Source organism: Geotrypetes seraphini, chromosome 10 (genome assembly GCF_902459505.1).
Source record: "Geotrypetes seraphini chromosome 10, aGeoSer1.1, whole genome shotgun sequence".
NCBI classification, from domain to species: Eukaryota; Metazoa; Chordata; class Amphibia; order Gymnophiona; family Dermophiidae; genus Geotrypetes; species Geotrypetes seraphini.
The window spans coordinates 29875788-29894216 of NC_047093.1; the positions used below are offsets into that span (position 1 = coordinate 29875788).

Consider the following 18429-nt stretch of genomic DNA (forward strand, 5'->3'; position numbering starts at 1 on the left):
AAATGAGTCCAGTCTCACCTGCGTACGTTCCAATTTAGCAGGAACTCCAGAAGAGCGTTCCAGTTTTCCACCACTCTCTGGGTGAAGAAGAACTTCCTTACATTTGTATGGAATCTATCCCCTTTCAATTTAGAGAGTGCCCTCTCGTTCTCCCTACCTTGGAGAGGGTGAACAATCTGTCTTTATCTACTAAGTCTATTCCCTTCAGTATCTTGAATGTTACAATCATGTCCCTTCTCAGTCTCCTCTTTTCAAGGGAAAAGAGGCCCAGTTTCTCTAATCTCTCACTGTACGGCAACTCCTCCAGCCCCTTAACCATTTTAGACGCTCTTCTCTGGATCCTTTCAAGCAATACCGTGTCCTTCTTCATGATGGCGACCAGTGCTGGACGCAGTACTCCAGGTGAGGGAGCACCATGGCCTGGTACAGCGGCATGATAACCTTCTCCGATCTGTTTGTGATCCCCTTCTTTATCATTCCTAGCATTCTGTTAGGAAGAATGCCGCGAAGAATAACACTATGACAGCTATGTATTTCCAACTTATTCTGCTTATATATAACTTACCCTTATATACAAGGCAGAGGATAATGAACAAAAGTCTCCCGTAAGCAGGGGGGGGGGAAATAAACACTCAAATCAGAGTTTAACTGTAATCTTCATAGAACAGAGGCTGGTCACCTGTCTAGGCAGTTGCAAATACCCTGCTAGGGTTGTTTGTTCCATTGTGATAGTTTTGTTTCTATTTTTATTATGCATCAGATTATCAACAGGTTACACTTCTCCCAATTAGCTTCTGAACTGTGGCCCTAGATTTTAGATGCATTTCAAGATGTAATGTTTCATAAAGGGCTCCTTTTACAAAGCCACGGTAGAGGTTTCTACTGCGGGCCAGTGAGGTAAATAGCTCCGACGCGCATAGGAATTCTGTGAGCATCTGAGCATTTACCTCGCTGGCCTGTGGTAGAAACCTTGACCACAGCTTTGCAAAAGCCTGTAATAGTGTAACACTCTGAAGAAGAGACCTACTAATACATGGCATTATTTTAACCACAATAAATATGAAAACTGCTAGAATTTCTATTTGGAATATGCATGCAAACTTAACCATTTTTTTTTGTCTCATACGATACTTGCATTCATGTGTTCTGCTAGGACACCCCATTCCCGAGCTTGGCACTCAAAATATTTAAGCTGCTGAATATGTATAAGTACAAAATTGCTTTCTGCTCTATAATAAAATAAAAATCCCTTTTTAGAGGGCACTTATGTATTGAAATGCCCCTTTTGAACCAAGTTAGTGGCTGGGTGCCTTAAATCTGCTGTGCAGTACAGATACACCACCAATTTTCTGGCAAGGAATGGCCCGGTGGCAAGCAGTATCTGCAACCTGCTGCTTGTACTGGCTTCGGCTCTCCCTCTGACGTGACTTCCTGGTCCTGTGACCAGGAAGTGACTAATATTAGAGGGACAGTCAAGGTTGGCGCAAGCAGCTGTTTGCTGTTTCCTGCCATTGCTCGCCAATAATTTTCACCATCTGTTCATGCATAGCATAAGAAAACCGCATATGATATACACTTCTACCTCCGTATTCGCGGTTTTGATTATTCACGGTTTTTAGCTTGCTGGCTCCTCCTCCCAAATTACATCAGCTTGCATAGAGAAATCGCCGATTCTCAGCACTTTCTTCACCGTGTTTTGCCTCTCCTTCAGGAACAGGCCAGATCTCCCACCATGATATTCACGGTTTCACCATATCCATAATGGCTTTTCATAGAAAACAGCAAATAACATATGAAAAAGTTATTTGCGGGTCTGTTAATCCCCTATCACAGTGAATACGGAGGGAGAAGTGCATGCATTTGACCTGCTCTTTTGGGTTCCTTGAAAAAGATTTTGAAACATGGTCTATGATGGGACCCACAAGCGCTATCACTCAAATGTCAGAGATAAGTGTTTCTTTTTTCATCACTTAGAACTTTTTGGTGGTTAGTAACACAAATCAGCAAATTTTCAGCGCATATGCAATGATTGGGTGGTGGATTTCGCTATAGGGATTTCGAGCCTTGGTGGACCTACACCTTATTGAGCATATGTTAACATAAATATTGATTATTGAATAGGAATTCCTTCTTTAAAAAGACTATAAGAAGTCCAATCAGAGATCATTTTTGTATATTTTTATCATTTTCTTTTGATCTCAATCATATATATATGTGAAAATCCCTGGCAACGTGCATTTTTGACTGCTCTCCAATGAGCACCAGAAAGAAACAAGAAGATATGGTTGTGAATGGCAGAACCAGAACTTTTTGCTAATGAAACAGATTTTTTAAAAAATTTTGAGGGGATTTTGTACAATAATATGCAGCAACACCTGCTTATGTAAAAACAATTTCTAAAGACCTCCAACTCCTGAAAAGGTTGAAAAGATCACATCAACATGAAGTGCTTTATTAATTTGAGTATTATGTAAAATAGTATAATTTAATTAAAAAAAGTAGGAGAAAATGCTAGACAATGCATTTAAATCAATGTATTCACTTGAACTTGGCATCTTTTCTTTGTCACCTTCATGAAATAAAATATTATAAACAAAAAGATATCTATTTTGCAATTCTGTTGGTGTTGCTGCTAAGTGTGATTTAGGGCAGTGTTTCTTAAGTCGGTCCTGGAGTACGCTCTTGCCAGTCAGGCTTTTAGGATATCCACAATGAATAGGCATGAATAAATGGAGGCAGTGTATGCAAATCAATTTTATGCATATTTGTTTTGGATATCCTGAAAACCTGACTGGTAAGGAGGGGGGTACTTCAGATCTGAGTTGAGAGACACCAATTTAGGGGACAGAAAATGTGACAACTTGAATCTTTGGTTGGTAAATATAAAACTTTCATATTCTTATAAAAATATGAAAGGTAGGTCACTTATTAATAAGTGAGATGGGTACGAAGGAGGTTTTGGGGGTGAGGGGTGGATTTTTGTATTGCTCATAACTTTTATGATTATACTTCTTTTTACATTTAAAAACAAGATGGTGGCAAAGTTTATAGAGATAAATAAAATCATCATCTTACCTGCGTGCCTTTCAATTATTAGCATACTAGTCTTTAAGCCTGTTACATTAATGGGTGCTAGAACAGATGTGTGTCTGTCTTTCTTTTTGTCTCTTTCTTTCCTCGACTGTCCACCATCACCCCTTCACTGCTCCCCCTGTCCAGCAGCAGCCCTTCTCCCTTCCTTTTACCTCCTCCCATCCAGCAGCACCTCTTCCCTGCTCCCCCTGTCTAGCATCCGGCTTCCGTTCCATTCACTTCTGCCCTCCTGTCCTGTCAGCACCCACACGACACCCTCCAGCCGTTCCTGTTCAAACCGCCACAGCTCAACTGCCTGCACGCGCTGACAGCCGCCTCAAGCTGCCGTGGCCAGCACGCACCGACAGCTGCTTCAAGCCGCCGTGCGCCATAAATAGAATACGGCCACATATGGAACAGGTCTGCATAGCCAGAAAATCTACATTAAAATTTTCTTAGATAGAGGCTCATTTTCAAAGCAGACAGACATGAAAAGTACCATAGAAACCTATGGTACTTTGTGTGTTTAATACCAGCTTTTAGAAAGCCGCAATAGTTTTTTTTACCACAGGCCAGTGAGGTAAATGCTCCGATGCGCATAGAATTTCTATGAGCATCGGAGCATTTACTCCTCTGGCCCGTGGTAGAAACCTCTACCGCAGCTTTGTAAAAGAACATAAGAATTGCCGTTGCTGGGTCAGACCCGGGGTCCATCGTGCCCAGCAGTCAGCTCACGCGGCGGCCCTCTGGTCAAAGACCAGCGCCCTAACTGAGACTAGCCCTACCAGTGCACGTTCTTGTTCAGCAGGAACTTGTCTAACTTTGTCTTGAATCCCTGGAGGGTGTTTTCCCCTATGACAGACTCCGGAAGAGTGTTCCAGTTTTCCACCACTCTCTGGGTGAAGAAGAACTTCCTTACGTTCGCACGGAATCTATTCCCTCGTGCCCTAAGTGCTTTGAAAATGAATCCCTAAATCTCTTAGATAAATAGGAGAGAAGTACCAGTGAAACACCACAAAAAACTCAAAATGCCCCTCTCTCTCTCCTGGAAGACTTGCTTTATTGTCAGTTTTTAAATCGTTTCAAGTGCCTTCTAATCACAAAACTAAAATGAAGAATTTCTGCTGTCTCAGTTTCAGCTCATGGTCCCTCTGGCTCTCTTTGCTCGTCTTTAGCAGGCTTGCCACTGCTTTAACAGCAGAACTGCACGTTAGTTACATAGGGTACAGTGAGCTTAAGTAGTATGAAGAATGACCTCAATATCCAACATTTGCTTGGATTAACTCTTCTGTAGAGCTAGTGAGTCTTTGGATATATAAGAATACAAATAAAGCACGTCTCAATAATGCAAACACAGCAGAAGTTAATAAACATACATATACATTAAAAATATACATCAGTTTTGTATGTAATTTGATTTTCAACATTTTGAGCTAAAGTGGGCTAGTGCTTGTCGTAAAAACATGCAACATTGAGTTAGCTTAATTAAATCCTCCACCCCATTTCTCCATCACTTTGCCTCTTTCACTACAGTTCCTGGAAACAACCACAGCCAGCCCCAGAACCTAATGTATCTATTCACAAGTACCATTGTTAGAGAATAACCATAACAACCATCAGCTTACAGGCAGAAGGCAACACATTCGGAGAACTGGGTACTTGTCTGGCTTCATATTACCGTACCCGTGACTTTGAACTATTATCCTTAGCAGCAATGTTTTAATAAAGAAACTTCTTGAGACAAAGGATCCCAAATACAAGGTCCCTAAGAAGTTTACATAGAAGAACCACCCTGGCTGTCACCTCCACACAGCGATTAGACACCACCTTATCAAACCTGAGAGCTACCTCTTTTTTTTACACTTCTGGTGAGACAGCCCTAAAAAGAAAAAAAAAAAGGAGAAAAACATCTCTCTAAAAAAAAAAATTGTTTCTTTCAAATACTTGAATCCTCACATATTAAATACAACATTCCTCCAAATCTAGACAAAATACTTGCTATTATCCACAAATAAATATTTAAACTGGAAGCCTTAGGACCAGCTCTAAATATTTATATCTAACACATGTGTGTGTATACATACATTTGCATAAAATATACACACACACATTTGCAATACAACACATATGTCTCCTCAAATCCTGGTATGTTCAAATTAATCCAAAGATTATCAATTGATTCTATTTGTGTATCACTTCCAGCCTGTATTAAGAGCACAGGTACAGTGCTGTTGAGTCACTTCTGCTTTTACTATGCACCTAATAGCCATTCCCCCCCCCCCCCCCCCCCCCCCCGATCAGGTAAGAAGCCTTTTACCTTTATGCATTCAAGTAAAAAAAAAAATGTGCTTAATGAAGCTGAAAATAAATGCTGGACTGGCTCAAAATGCTATCCAAAAGGAGTCTTAAAATCTTCCCTTTTCTCTTGCCCCACATTTTATTTCAGCTTATTTACTTGTTTCACTTATGGCCCAACTATTCACTAAGAAGGTACCAAAAAACATGCACAGATCAGTTGCCACCCCATCCCAGGTCAACTAAACACACTGATCCAATTCTGGTTTTGCTCTATTGCATGCATGAATTGCAATTTCCCCACTGAAAATCAGAACTAGGACTGGATCAGCTGTGTAGAAAGGGCAAGTCCACATTTTTACGGATAACCGTTCAAGTCAGTGAACAGGCTGCCAGTTAATCTGTGGAGCTGCTGGCAACCCACTAGAGATTGCTACTACTTAAATGCAGCATCTGAAAGAGGCACAGAATATACTTCCATCAGTCACCCATAAGATAAATGGGCAGTAAACAGTGGTCATCAGCCTCCACAGGATGCCATAGTCCCAGCATAGTGCATTAACTGTCTGGTTTATTCAGACTGAAAAGCAGCAAAACTAATAATACTGAAATCAAACATCTTTCTTTAAATTAAATCTTCACCTACTAAAGGAAATATTACTAGAATAAAATAATTGCATACTTGTCTTCCACAATTAATCTCAGAGCAGACAGCCAGAGACCTACATTTTTTTACAAGCCCCTCTATAAAATTTAGGGAAGCCCCTCTTTCTCCTCGCTGTGCCCTCCATTTTTGGAACAGCTACTGTTTATGCTCTCCCTACCCCCATCTCATCACCGCACCTGCCTTTTTCCTCTCCTTTGCAGGACCATGTCTAAAACAAATTCCTATAGAATCATTGGTGGCCCTTTAAAGAAATCGCCTCAGAGGGAATGGCTAACTTGTATTTCCTAAACCCAAAGCTAAGAATAAAAGACAAAGCAGGACAAGCTAAAGCAAGGCGCCCTCTATGTCCATGTCAGCTTCCTGTGGATTGATTCTGCTTGGCCCTTGACTTGGAAGTAAGGCACAAGCAAGGCTATCATCTGTCACAATGAAACAACTCCTGCCAGTCGGCCTCACTTTCACATTTTACCCGTGTCTTGAAAAATTCTTTAATAAGTCTCCGTGCTTCTTCTTTCACTGGGGAGAGAAGGAGAATCAGCACAGCAATTAGAGCCCTGTGGCACAAACTCTAGTGAAGTAGCTTATATAAAAGGTGAGGAAAGCAAAATCAATACCCAGACTTGCTTACAGAGCCTCCATATAGAGCAGTGTGTCGCAAACGTTTTCCGCATTAACACACTAAACTCGGGGCTGCGTCTACAGGGTCTCTGAGCATGTGCGGACGTCGACTGGTGATGTCACATGCATGTACATGAGGTCATCACGATGTCAGCACATGCTCAGAGGCCCTATAGACGAAGCCCTGAGCTCGGGGACCTTCCAAAACCTGGACAAACTGCCAGGTTTTGGAAATCCCTCCACTGCCGTGGGGAGGGGGGATACCTGTGCTGGCAATTGAAAGACTCCTGTCTCGCCACAGCACAGTTTGTGATTCAGTGATTTAGATGATTATTTTTGCTTCATCTAGATCAGGGGTGTCCAACCTTTTGGCTTCCCTGGGCCGCATTGGCCGGAAAAAAATGTTTCTGGGTCCGCGCAAACTCTGCAGCAAGACAGAGGAGGAAGCCGGCAAGACAGTAAACACCCAGGGGCAGCAGAGGAAAAGTGCATCGCCCTCGACCGGGGCCGCACAAAATGCTTCACTGGGCCGCATGTTGGACACCCCTGATCTAGATCCAAGGAGATGAGCAAATTTATTGCCTGCCCTACCTTTCTCTGTTTCACCCTTTGTCCCTAACAGAAAGGTACTTACCATTCTTTTGAGTGGATTGCTTCTCAGTAGTCAAGAAGTGAGAGAGATGCCTAGCAAAACCTTTAAACAAATCCTGTAGAATGAAAGAGAAATTTTAAAAAAACCAACTCTGTAACTCATGCTGTTCCAAACAGAACCTATCACACATTGTTCTATTCTCTCTTTTGGGATTTGCCTTCCTATAGCCTGTTTTCCATTCCATTCCATTCCATTCCTTTTTTTTTTTTTTTTTGGTATCTCACTTTTGGCTTTTTACCCCATTAAAATTAAAGAAAATTCTCTTGGGGTTTTTGTATTTTTTTTTGTTTTGTTCCTTTGACATTCCTTTTTCCCTTGTCAGTAGCCTCTGTTGATGCCCATCATTGAGTCAACCAGCATCATAGTGGGGACTCCCATTTTAGATGGTTCAGCTCTTGGGGTCTTCTTTCAATAAAATGCCCACAAACTGTATCAGCTTCTTGATGCTACACAGGAAGGGGAACTGGGCTACAGTGGTCACGGCCCCATCGATATATTGCTCAGCACAGCATCAGCAATAAAAGAACATGGGGGCAGGGCTAGAGGTTGATTTGTTTGGCTCCTCCAACCACAGCTCTAGCACAGGGGCAGTGGGATATCACTAGTGCTTAACATTCTGGGTGGTCGTTCACCCATCCAGTTTGATAGTCCTGCTCCTCCTCTCAGTTTTCAGTGCAGGTATTTCTTTCTTGGCCCAGTCATTTCCCTCTTCCTTCTAGCTCAATTTTTTCCCTGTTTAGGTAGGTGCACCCTTCTACTCTTCCTAGTCTGCTGATTGTAGCCATGGTCCTGGCTGGAAGCTATGTGCTAGAGCTCTTTCTAGAACTCTACATCACAGGCTCTAAATCTAGCCACTAGGGCAGGGGTAGGCAATTCCGGTCCTCGAGAGCCGGAGCCAGGTCAGGTTTTCAGGATATCCACAATAAATATGCATGAGATAGATTTGCACCTCAAGGAGGCAGTGCATGCAGATCCATCTCATACATATTCATTGTGGATATCCTGAAAAACTAACCTGGCTCCGGCTCTCGAGGACCAGAATTGCCTACCCCTGTACTAGGGGACACCTTTATTGATGGCCAAGTCTGTCTCCCTTGCTCACTGCCCTTGCAGCATCCTCTGTTCTACTATGAATTAAAAAATACTTCCTCCTATTGGTTTTAAAAGTATTTCCCTGCAATTTCATCAAGTGTCCCCTATGATACTTGATGAAATTGCAGGGAAGAATATAACAGAATGTATCTTCAGATTTCTTTTTAGAATATAACTATAATATTCATTTTCTTGGATCTTGAGGGGGGTTTTTCCCTTCAATGTTCTTTACTTTCCATGGGGTACTTTATTTTCCTCCCTCTTATATATCTCCACAATGTTAGTGATGTCGTCTCTTGTATGTTTAATTAGATATTGAGCCCGTTCGGGACAGAGAGAGTAGCTCAATGCCTATATTTAGTATTGTAAACCACTTAATACCAATGTTCAAGCGGTATATCAAATGCAATAAATCCAATCTGCAATTCATCAAGTCGCAAGGACTCAAGCACGAATTGATGGCACCTAACAACAATAACCTTCAGATAAGCCATGTTTGATTAAACCAAAAAGATTAAAATCCAAAAGAAGCCAGAGCATATCAAAGCTGCTGGCCATATGAGTTAAATCTATTCCAACATTATTCATCTGTCTAGACCACATGTGTCAAACACAAGGCCCGTGGGCTGAATCCAGCACGCCTGGCCTTTTTATGTGGCCCACAGCAATGCTCCCGAACTTCCCCTTCACACAGCCCAGCATGTCCTCCCTCCCATGCCAGTCCGACGTCGCAGCCATGCTGGAAAGTCTGCCAGCTTCGGCAGTGATTTGGCAGTGTTGTCCATGGCTCCCCCTCCTGCCTTCTGTCCGCTGCGGTCCACCCAGGTGGAAACAGGAAGTTGCATGTCATTGGAGACAGACCGCGGCAGGAGAAAAGCAGGAGGGGGAGCCACGTAGAACACTGCTGAATTGCTGAGGCTGACAGATTCCACAGTTTGGAGGTGACATCAGACCAGCGCCAGAGGAAAAGACACGCCAGGCTTTGAGGAGAGAGGGACTGGTGCTGGAGGGAAAGGCATTCTGGGCTGTGAGGAGAGAGGGACTGGCGCTAGAGGGAAAGGCAATCTGGATTGTGAGGAGAGAGGGACCAGCGCTGGAGGGAAAGCATGCTGGGCTATGAAGAGAGTGAGATGAAGGGAGAGAGGTTGGACCTGGGGTAGTGTGGAGGAAGAGGGAAAAAGATACTTGAAGGGAGAACCGTTGGGAAGAGAAAGGGAGAAATGGTGGACCTGGGGGAGGGAGGGAGGGAGGCAGGCAGACAGGGGGAGAGATGGGATGGGGGGCAGTTGAGAAGAGAAAGGAAGAGAAGTTGCATCTGGAGATAGAAGGGAGGGAGAAATGTTAGGCCTGGGAGTGGAAGGGAGAGAGAGATGCAGCATTTCCTTTTTTTTTTCCTTCCATCTCATTGTTCAGCATCAAGGGGGAAGGGAAGAAGAACAACAGAAAAGAGAGGGAGCAAAATGTTAGACCAAGAGGAGAGAGGAGAGAAAGAAGGAAATAGGAAGCTGGGAAAGGAGTGAGATGGGAAATGGGAGAGCTACAGAATAAGAGAAGATGGAAAATTGATAGGTAGCTGAAAATTTTAAAAGGAGAAGGATGAGAAAGAGGACGAGATTTGAGTGGACAGAGGCAGAAAAGAAAAAAGGAGAAAATTTGAAAGGGAAAAATCAATATGTTGGAGACAGGGACTGGAGCAAAAGAGAAGAAGAGAAAAAAAATGGACAGTAGACACTGGAAAGAGAATTAGAAGATAGACAAAATCAGAAAGAGAAACTGGAACTAAAAGCAAAATGACCAGACAACAAAAGGTAGAAAAAATAATTTTATTTTCTATTTTGTGATTACGATATGTCAGATTTGAAATGTGTATCCTGCCAGAGCTGGTGTTAGACAGCAAACGTGAACTAGGACCTAAAAGAGAGGAAAAGTCTTATTTATTTATTTTGTAGCCAGTGTGGGGTTGGAGAGGTTGTATCCCTAAACTTCTATTAAGACTAACCCCCTCCTTTGCTGGCGCTAAACGTGGGTTTTGGCGCCGCCACCGGCGATTGATCCAACGTTCACAGAAGTACTGTGAATGTCGGAGCAGCCGGCGGAGGCGCTGGAGCCCACACTGTGCATCAGCAAAGGAGGGGGTAAGTATCTTAATTAAAAATCCGGTCAGCAACTTAGCCTGTGTTTTAGATTTGAGCCCCTTATTTGATTTGAGTTTGACACCCCTGGACTAGACCTTCTAATGTCAGCAGTGGCTCCAAGCTACAGCAAGTTTAGAGAATGAAACGGGGACAAAGTTTGTCCTCGTCCCATCCCTGCAGGCACTTTCTCCATCCCATCCTGTCCCTGCCCTGCTGACTCTGTCCTCATTTGCACAAGCCTGGACCACTTATGATATTTGTATTGAAATCTTTTTTTAAAGTATAAAAAAGGACAATATTCTGTAGAACTGTTTATAAATCACAAATAGAACCTTCCAGTTCGACCTGATTTTGATACAAGCTTCCCAAAGATTCAGTTGCCTATGGTTTTACATCATGTGGACTGTCTTTTAGACATGGGTGTAGATGAGAACCTAAACTATGCAGTGGACGAACAGGAAAATAAGTGTCTAGTAAATGTTAGAAATGTTCCTTGATGCCAGCAAAGATGGATGAATCTGTTGTCTTAAGAGTAAAATACTTGAGCAGCTGGGCACGATGGAAGGACATTGCAGATGGCAGTCAAAACACTACACTTCTTCCTCCATATTCACGGTTTCTGCACTCGCGATTTTGATTATTTGTGGTTTTTCCATAAATGCAGAAACAGGAACTACTGTAAACTGAAAAACCAGGAAGCAAAGTCCTCGCTCCCATCCCCACGAACTACACCTCCCAGAGCTGCCCTGCGAGAGGATGTGCCTTCCCACACAGAGCGTCGTAACATGCATGCTGCGCCTCTCTGCCTGAGCGACTGGACTTGCAGCAGCTTTGGAGACAAGAGCGCAAGGCCACGGCTGCTCTGTCGGGATTCCCGGGAGTGGGAGAGGAAATCCGTGGTAGGCTGCCTCCCCTCTCCCATCCGGTTCCAGAGGCCGCGTAGGGACCAGCCGAGGCCAGTCCGTCCCCGTTGTGGGGAAGCTGCTGACATGCTGAATATGTGGAAAGTGCGGGAGCTTGTGGATAAAACGTGAGTATGGCTTTCTCCGGCCAGGGAAGAGGTACCCCATTGGCTCCCCCTGCCCACCATCCCCCCTCTCTCTCGGCTGCTGAGGAGGACCTGTCATGGCGACACCAGGCTCAATTTGAAGGCCGCAGGCAGGGCAGGGAAGACTGAAACACCATATGATAAGTTACTTGCGGTTTTTACGTATTCGCGGTTCAGTCCAGCTCCAATCACCGCGAATATGGAGGGAGAAGTGTAATGATCTCATTTAACAGTAGTTCATTGAAATCCAAAAGCAGCTTCTACAGATTTTTTAATCATTGAATTCTGTTGCCAATTGTCTAGAATGTGTTAAGTTTTTACAGATTGATACTAGTTTCTCAAGTTTTTAGAGAATGATGCGGGGACAAAATTTATCCCTGTCCCCGCCCCATCCCCATGGACTCTGTCCCAGTCCCCTGCAGGTATCCGTCCCCATTTCAATCTCTAAGCGAGCCTACAATAACAGGATACCTTACCTTCCCTCTTCGGAACTTGAGCTCTCTCCAAGTTTTCCGCAAACATCTGAAAACCTGGCTTTTCTCAAAAAATATAAGTCTCCCTCCAACTTAGGAATCAAGGAAACTCTTATATCTTGGCATCCCAAGTCCTCTAAATTTTTTTCACACTTCTACCTCTAACCCTCTGTTGTAGTTCCTTCCTATTTTTCCTACTGTAAACCGCGTCGAGCTCTACGAACGTGGAGATGATGCGGTATACAAACCTAAGGATTAGATTGGATTAGATTAGATTAGGATACTTATTGTATGATAAAACACTGTGATCTGACAGTGTGTGAGTCAATTCTAATACACAGCAGAAGCTAGTTCCTAGTAAATGTATTTATTTATTAAATTTAGAGTCCATCTAGTAAAAAAAATAATGATCTAATTTTAAATGCAGTTAATTTTTAATTCTGCATGCCACACCACTCCCTATACTGCATTAAAATTTACAAGACCCAGAGTAATCTTAAACAGAAGGGCCAAGGTTCTGTTTTCAACTGTGCTGGCTTTAGAAATTTGGATACATACCTTTGAAGCAAACTTGCCATCCTTGAAAAATGGAGTCAAATATTTAACTACAATATCTGCTGTCTGTTTAAGAGTCATTGCCTTGGGTAACAATTGGATTGATCTGGTCTTTTCCACCTTATCTTCTTGTGACAAGCAAGGGTCAAAAGTCACTTTCTTTTTGGTCTTGCTGTCCCCAACTTTGCCTTCTGGCTGTGACTCGATAGAAGACATTTCCTCCTTTCGCTGCCTCTTTGCCACTGAACTATCTGTCTCCTGCAAAGAAAGCAAGAGAATCCCATTCTGAATCCCCAGGAGCATATGTCTCATAACCGATGACTTAATATTCATGCCTAGGAAGCAGAGGTCACTTCATTCCTCCAGCCCTGGTATGCAACTGCTGCAATGCTACCACCCTTGGGACACCAAACACATCTTTTCATCAGAGATCCTGAGATGTTCTGAATCAGTATTAGAAGATTAGGTTCTTACCTGGATAATCTCCTTTCTGTTAAAGGACACAGGAGTCTGTACTTTAAGTGAAAATCCTCTGGGCATGAGCTAGTTGCAGAAGGATGTCAACCACATTTTTCAGCAAGTCCTCCTTCACAAGTGAATATAGTGCCCTCTTCAGTTTGTACCAAAGCAATTGATATCCACTATAACAGAAGAAAGCAGAAGGAAGGGCATGGGGAACTCCCCCCCCCAAAAAAAAAAAGTATATTTCTGTTCTGCTCCATAACTAAAAGAATACAAATGAAAAAGAACAATAATTAGCATGAAATAATAACATAGGTGTACCAATGAACCATCCTGCTGTGTGCAACTAACACAAACACATATGGAGAGCTCAAGAACTCAACAAACTTATTGCTTTATTAGCCATATATGATTACATGTTCATCCAACTGACAGGAGAAAAACTCCAGTTCTGGACTATAGATTTGTCCGAGGCAGTAAGCTGGCATATGAAAAACTGACAGGGCAGGCCTTACAGACTCCTATGTCCTTTAACAGAAAGATTATCCAGGTAAGAACCTAATCTTCCATTCTATAGTAAGGACACAGGAGTCTGTACTCTAGGTGACAAACCAAAGCAGTGGCAGACACCTAGGGTGGGACTGATGAGCCTGCCCATAAAGCCGAGGACCCAAAAGCAGCGTCCTCCCAAGCCGCTACGTCCACTCTGCAGAATCTTCTAAAAGTATGGAGAGTAGACCAAGTAGCTGCTCTACACATCTCTTGGGCAGTACTGCCTTGGTCTCTGCCCAGGAAACAACCACACTTCTAGTCGAATGAGCTTGAGAGAAATAAGCATCTGTTTGCCATAGGCAACATAAGTCAACAAAATTGCTAAACGAATCCATCTGGCAAAAGATGTCTTAGTAGCTGTTCTTCCTCATCTTGACTGACTGGTTAGAACAAAAAGATGATCAGAAAGATGAAAATCATTGGTCTGTTTCAAATAGTGGAGTACAACTCTCTGTTTTGTTTTTTTTTGTTTTAAGTTTTTTATTGATTTTTTCATATAACAACAAGTGTCATATTTTTTCATACAATTATTTTAACAATACACTTGATATAGCTATAATGTACTTTATATAAAACATATCTTATATTATCTTTACTATGATTTTACATATCATATAAACTGTAATGATTTTATCAATTATTATTTAATTATGAATCCTCTTCCCTCCCTCCATTTTGTTATTGTCACATAAGAATAACATCTATTATGATAAATTATTTATAATTTATGACAAAGAGAATAAAAACCTTACCCCTTCCCACTCTCCCTCCTTTAACCATTATCTTAATATGGGAAAAATGAAAATCAGTCATTACAAAAATCTGTTAATGGTCCCCAAATCCTCTTGAACTTATCAATATATCCTTTTTGTGTTGCAAATGTACGCTCCATCTTATATATATGGCAAACTGAGTTCCACCAAAAATTATAGTTTAATCTGTCGCAATTTTTCCAGTTATGTGTAATTTGTTGAACTGCTACTCCAGTCAATATAAATAAAAGTTTATTGTTATCCGATGAAATTTGACTCCGAGCTCTCATTGCAGTACCAAACAGAATCGTATCATATGTCAAGGCTACCGGATTTTCTAACATCCTATTAATTTGAGGCCAAATTGATTTCCAAAATATTAATATGAATGGACAATAAAATAAAAGATGATCTAATGTCCCTGCTTCTAGATGACAATGCCAGCATCTATTAGACTTAGAGCTATCAATTCTATGTAAACGTGTAGGGGTCCATAAAGCTCTATGTAAAATAAAAAACCAAGTTTGTCTCATAGTAGCTGACAATGTGCATCTTAACCTCCAAGACCAAAGTCGTGGCCATTGAGATACATTAATCTGATGCTTAATCTCAATGCTCCAAATATCTCTAAGACCATTTTTTTTCTTTTTATGTACAAATCCAGATATCAATTTATACCACATTGCGGCCTGGTGACCCATGGAATCTATCTGAAAACATAAGAATTCCATACTATGATAGTTATTAAGGTTTTTCCATTCAGGGAACCCTACCTGAATGGCCTGCTTCAATTGCATCCATCTGAAATATTGTGATTTATTTAAACCAAATTTATTTTGCAATTGTGAAAACTCAAGCAGTTTACCTTTATTCATTATATCCTCTAAAATCCGAATTCCAGCTATCATCCAATGTTTCCAGATAATTTTAAAACCGCCAACTTTGATCTTTGGATTGAGCCATATTGTTTGAGTCGTTGATTTAGTTATTGGAATAGGAGTTAGATTACTTATATACCTAATAGTTTCCCAAGTATCAACAAATATTTTGTGTTCCTTATATAGCCTTGGCATTTGAATACTGATAACATGACTTAGACGTAAAGGAAACATTAGTCTCCATTCTAACCAGAACCAATCTGGTATATTTTCAATGGGCTCTGGGAGGATCCAATACATACCTTGACGCATAATATAGGCTTGATGGTACCTATAAAAATTTGGAAAATTTACCCCTCCCTCCGCAATTGTCCTTTGTAAAGATACTAGAGCAATTCTGGGGGTTTTTCCAAGCCAAATAAATTTTGTTAAAATCTTATCCAATTTTTTATAAAAAGACCCCTGAAAAAAAATTGGTATCATACCCATTTGGTAACAAACTACTGGTAAGATCATCATTTTTACAGTTTGGACTCTCCCCCACCAAGATATGCACAAAGGGTTCCATTGCTCACACATTTCTGACACTTTTTGTAATAAATTTTTTTCATTAATTTTTATAGTCTCATCCACAGTTTTTGTAATCCAAATTCCTAAATATTTTAAACCCTCCTCTTTCCAGATAAAGGAAAATGAGTCAAATAGACTTTTTGTACAATGTACATTGAGTGGAAGCACTTCTGATTTATTCCAGTTTATTTTATATCCTGAAAATTTTCCAAATTTTTCAATCAATTCAAGCAAGTGTGGAATGGTTGTTTCCGGATTTCTCAAATAAAGTAAAATATCATCCGCATATGCTGATAATTTATATTCTCTATCAGAATGCGGAATACCCTCTATCTCCTTTACCTGTTCTATAGCTAATAACAAGGGTTCCAAAACGATATCAAAAAGCAGAGGAGATAGTGGACATCCTTGTCTAACCCCCCTCTGTAGAATGATCCGTTCTGAAAAATTATTATTAATATACAATCTAGCAGCAGGGGAGCTATACAATGCTTTTATTATTTGTATAAATCCGGATCCTATACCAAACCATTCCATTGCCTGATACATGAAGGACCATTCCACTCTATCAAAAGCTTTCTCAGCATCTAATGAAATAGAAAATGCTGGGTCATTAATAGATTTTGTCAAATACAACATGTGATGTGCCAATCTAGTATTATGAGATGAATGTCTTTGAGCTACGAAACCCGTTTGATGCATATCTATAATGAAAGGGAGAGCTTTAGCCAGTCTTAATGCTAATGCCTTAGTTAAAATTTTTCCATCTACATTTATTAAAGAAATAGGTCTATAAGAAAAATCGGAAGAGGTACATGCTGAAGTTATGCAAAACAACTCTCTGTATATCCACTCTGCAATATGTTATTTTGCTTTGCCAACCCATAGACTTAAAAATGAGTAGACGATCCTCTCGGTTGATGTGAAAGGCTGAAAAAACCTTCAGTAGAAAGGAAGATACTTTGCTCAGGACAATTCCTGCCTCTGCGATCCTGAGGTATGGTTCTCTGCATGAGAAAGCCTGCAATTCCAAGACTTTTCTCACTGAGACTACTGTCACCAGAAATACTATCTTCACCATGAGATCCAGGAGGGATGTCTCTTGAAGGGACTCATATGGAGGCTTACAAAGTCCCTTCAGGACAGTGCTAAGATTCCATGTTGGAAAAGGCAAGCGTAACGGAGGCCACAATCTGAGCGCCCCCTTCAAAACTCTAGTCACATCTAGACACCTAAGCCTCATGAAACAGGTAAAAAATACCTGAAAATAATAAAAATTGAACAGAGCAGATCAGAACACATCTTTTCAGCTCGCTTGCAGAAGGAAAAACTGAAGAGGACACTATACCCCACTGGTGAAGGAGGAGGACCTAAAAGTTGTGATTCACATCCTTCTGCAATCAACTCACAACCAAGAGGATATTCACTTAGGGGCAAATTCTATAAATGGTGTCCCGATTGTAGACGGCAGTAGGCGTCCTACCGCTGTCTAACCAGCTAATCTGGATGCACATTTTGGGGTTTTTTTTTATACCCCAAGGCAGGCTGCCTATGTTATAGGCATTTTCGTGAGCCTAGGGAGGTGCGTAGGGCCACTTAAACTTGCCCAACGCCAGGTGTAGGCGTAGTTTCGACCAGAAGTGGCCTTAGGCAAGCTTAGATGGCCCTAGGCGTCTCCCTAGGGCCGCAATAGGCACCTGAAATGTAGGCCAGCAAAATGCAGGTCTATATTTCAAATAGACGCAGCCGCTGAGCTGATCACAGCAAGAAAATCTCTCTGTCGCGATTGGTTTAGGCCGCAGCAGGGAACCCATCACCCCCGTAAAGTCGACCGGCAGAGGGATGCCCGCTTCCTCGTGCTGGAACCCCCGAAGCCTGGACTGCCAGGATTTTTAAAAAAGGTACCAGGAGGTGGGGGGGTGGGTATATTTGCTCCATAAGACACACCACTTTTCCACCCCCTTTTGGGGGTGGAAAAAGTACGTCTTATGGAGCGAAAAATACAGTATTTGTTTATAAATGAGTTAATCCTTGGAAACATTCTGCTTTGGACTTCTGATGAAGGCGTTTAGTCAAAACACGGCTTGTGTCGAGTCCTTTTAGACTTCATTACACGTCGTCACCCTTATGCATGCATGTTTTTGATCCCCACTTTCGTTGACTGTTTATCGTGGGTAATCTATATCTTCTCTGTTCCTTGTGAAAATCCTAGTAACCCAGAATGGCAAATGTGTAACCAGAACCTATTTCTTACTATGTCTGCTAGGAGTGATGGACCATAAAACCAAAGAGCGTGCTACCAGTTCCTCCCACTGTCTTACCTCATTTGGTCCTTCTCTCTTCCCTCCTACGGAGTCTCTTACATTGCTGATTCCAAATTCCATAATAGCCTTACTGCTGCATGAAAAAAAAAGAGCCTAAATTCATTTATTGTTTAAACATTCTTTCTAATAACAAACTGGCAAGATATTAATGAGGGGTAGACATGGAAGGGATAAAATATCTGGGTCTAATTTAGTTGATGGTGGTCAATATTAAAAAAAAAATGCCGATTGCTGCTGGCTAAATTTGGCCTGAATATTCAGGGCTGAATGCTATCTGGAAACAG

General features: G+C 41.6%; 1 protein-coding gene across 1 annotated transcript in view; it reads right to left on the minus strand.

Moving 5' to 3' along the window:
* Positions 1-3965: 3965 nt before the first annotated feature.
* RECQL5 (RecQ like helicase 5) overlaps positions 3966-18429 on the minus strand; it is a 104247-nt gene continuing 89783 nt past the window's right edge. The window contains exons 17-20 of the mRNA XM_033962478.1: positions 18143-18218; positions 12611-12865; positions 7287-7359; positions 3966-6550 (exon numbers count right to left, since the gene is read on the minus strand). Of these exons, the coding sequence (XP_033818369.1) occupies positions 6450-6550; positions 7287-7359; positions 12611-12865; positions 18143-18218 (505 nt within the window). The 3' untranslated portion in view covers positions 3966-6449. The remainder of the gene's footprint in view (positions 6551-7286; positions 7360-12610; positions 12866-18142; positions 18219-18429) is intronic.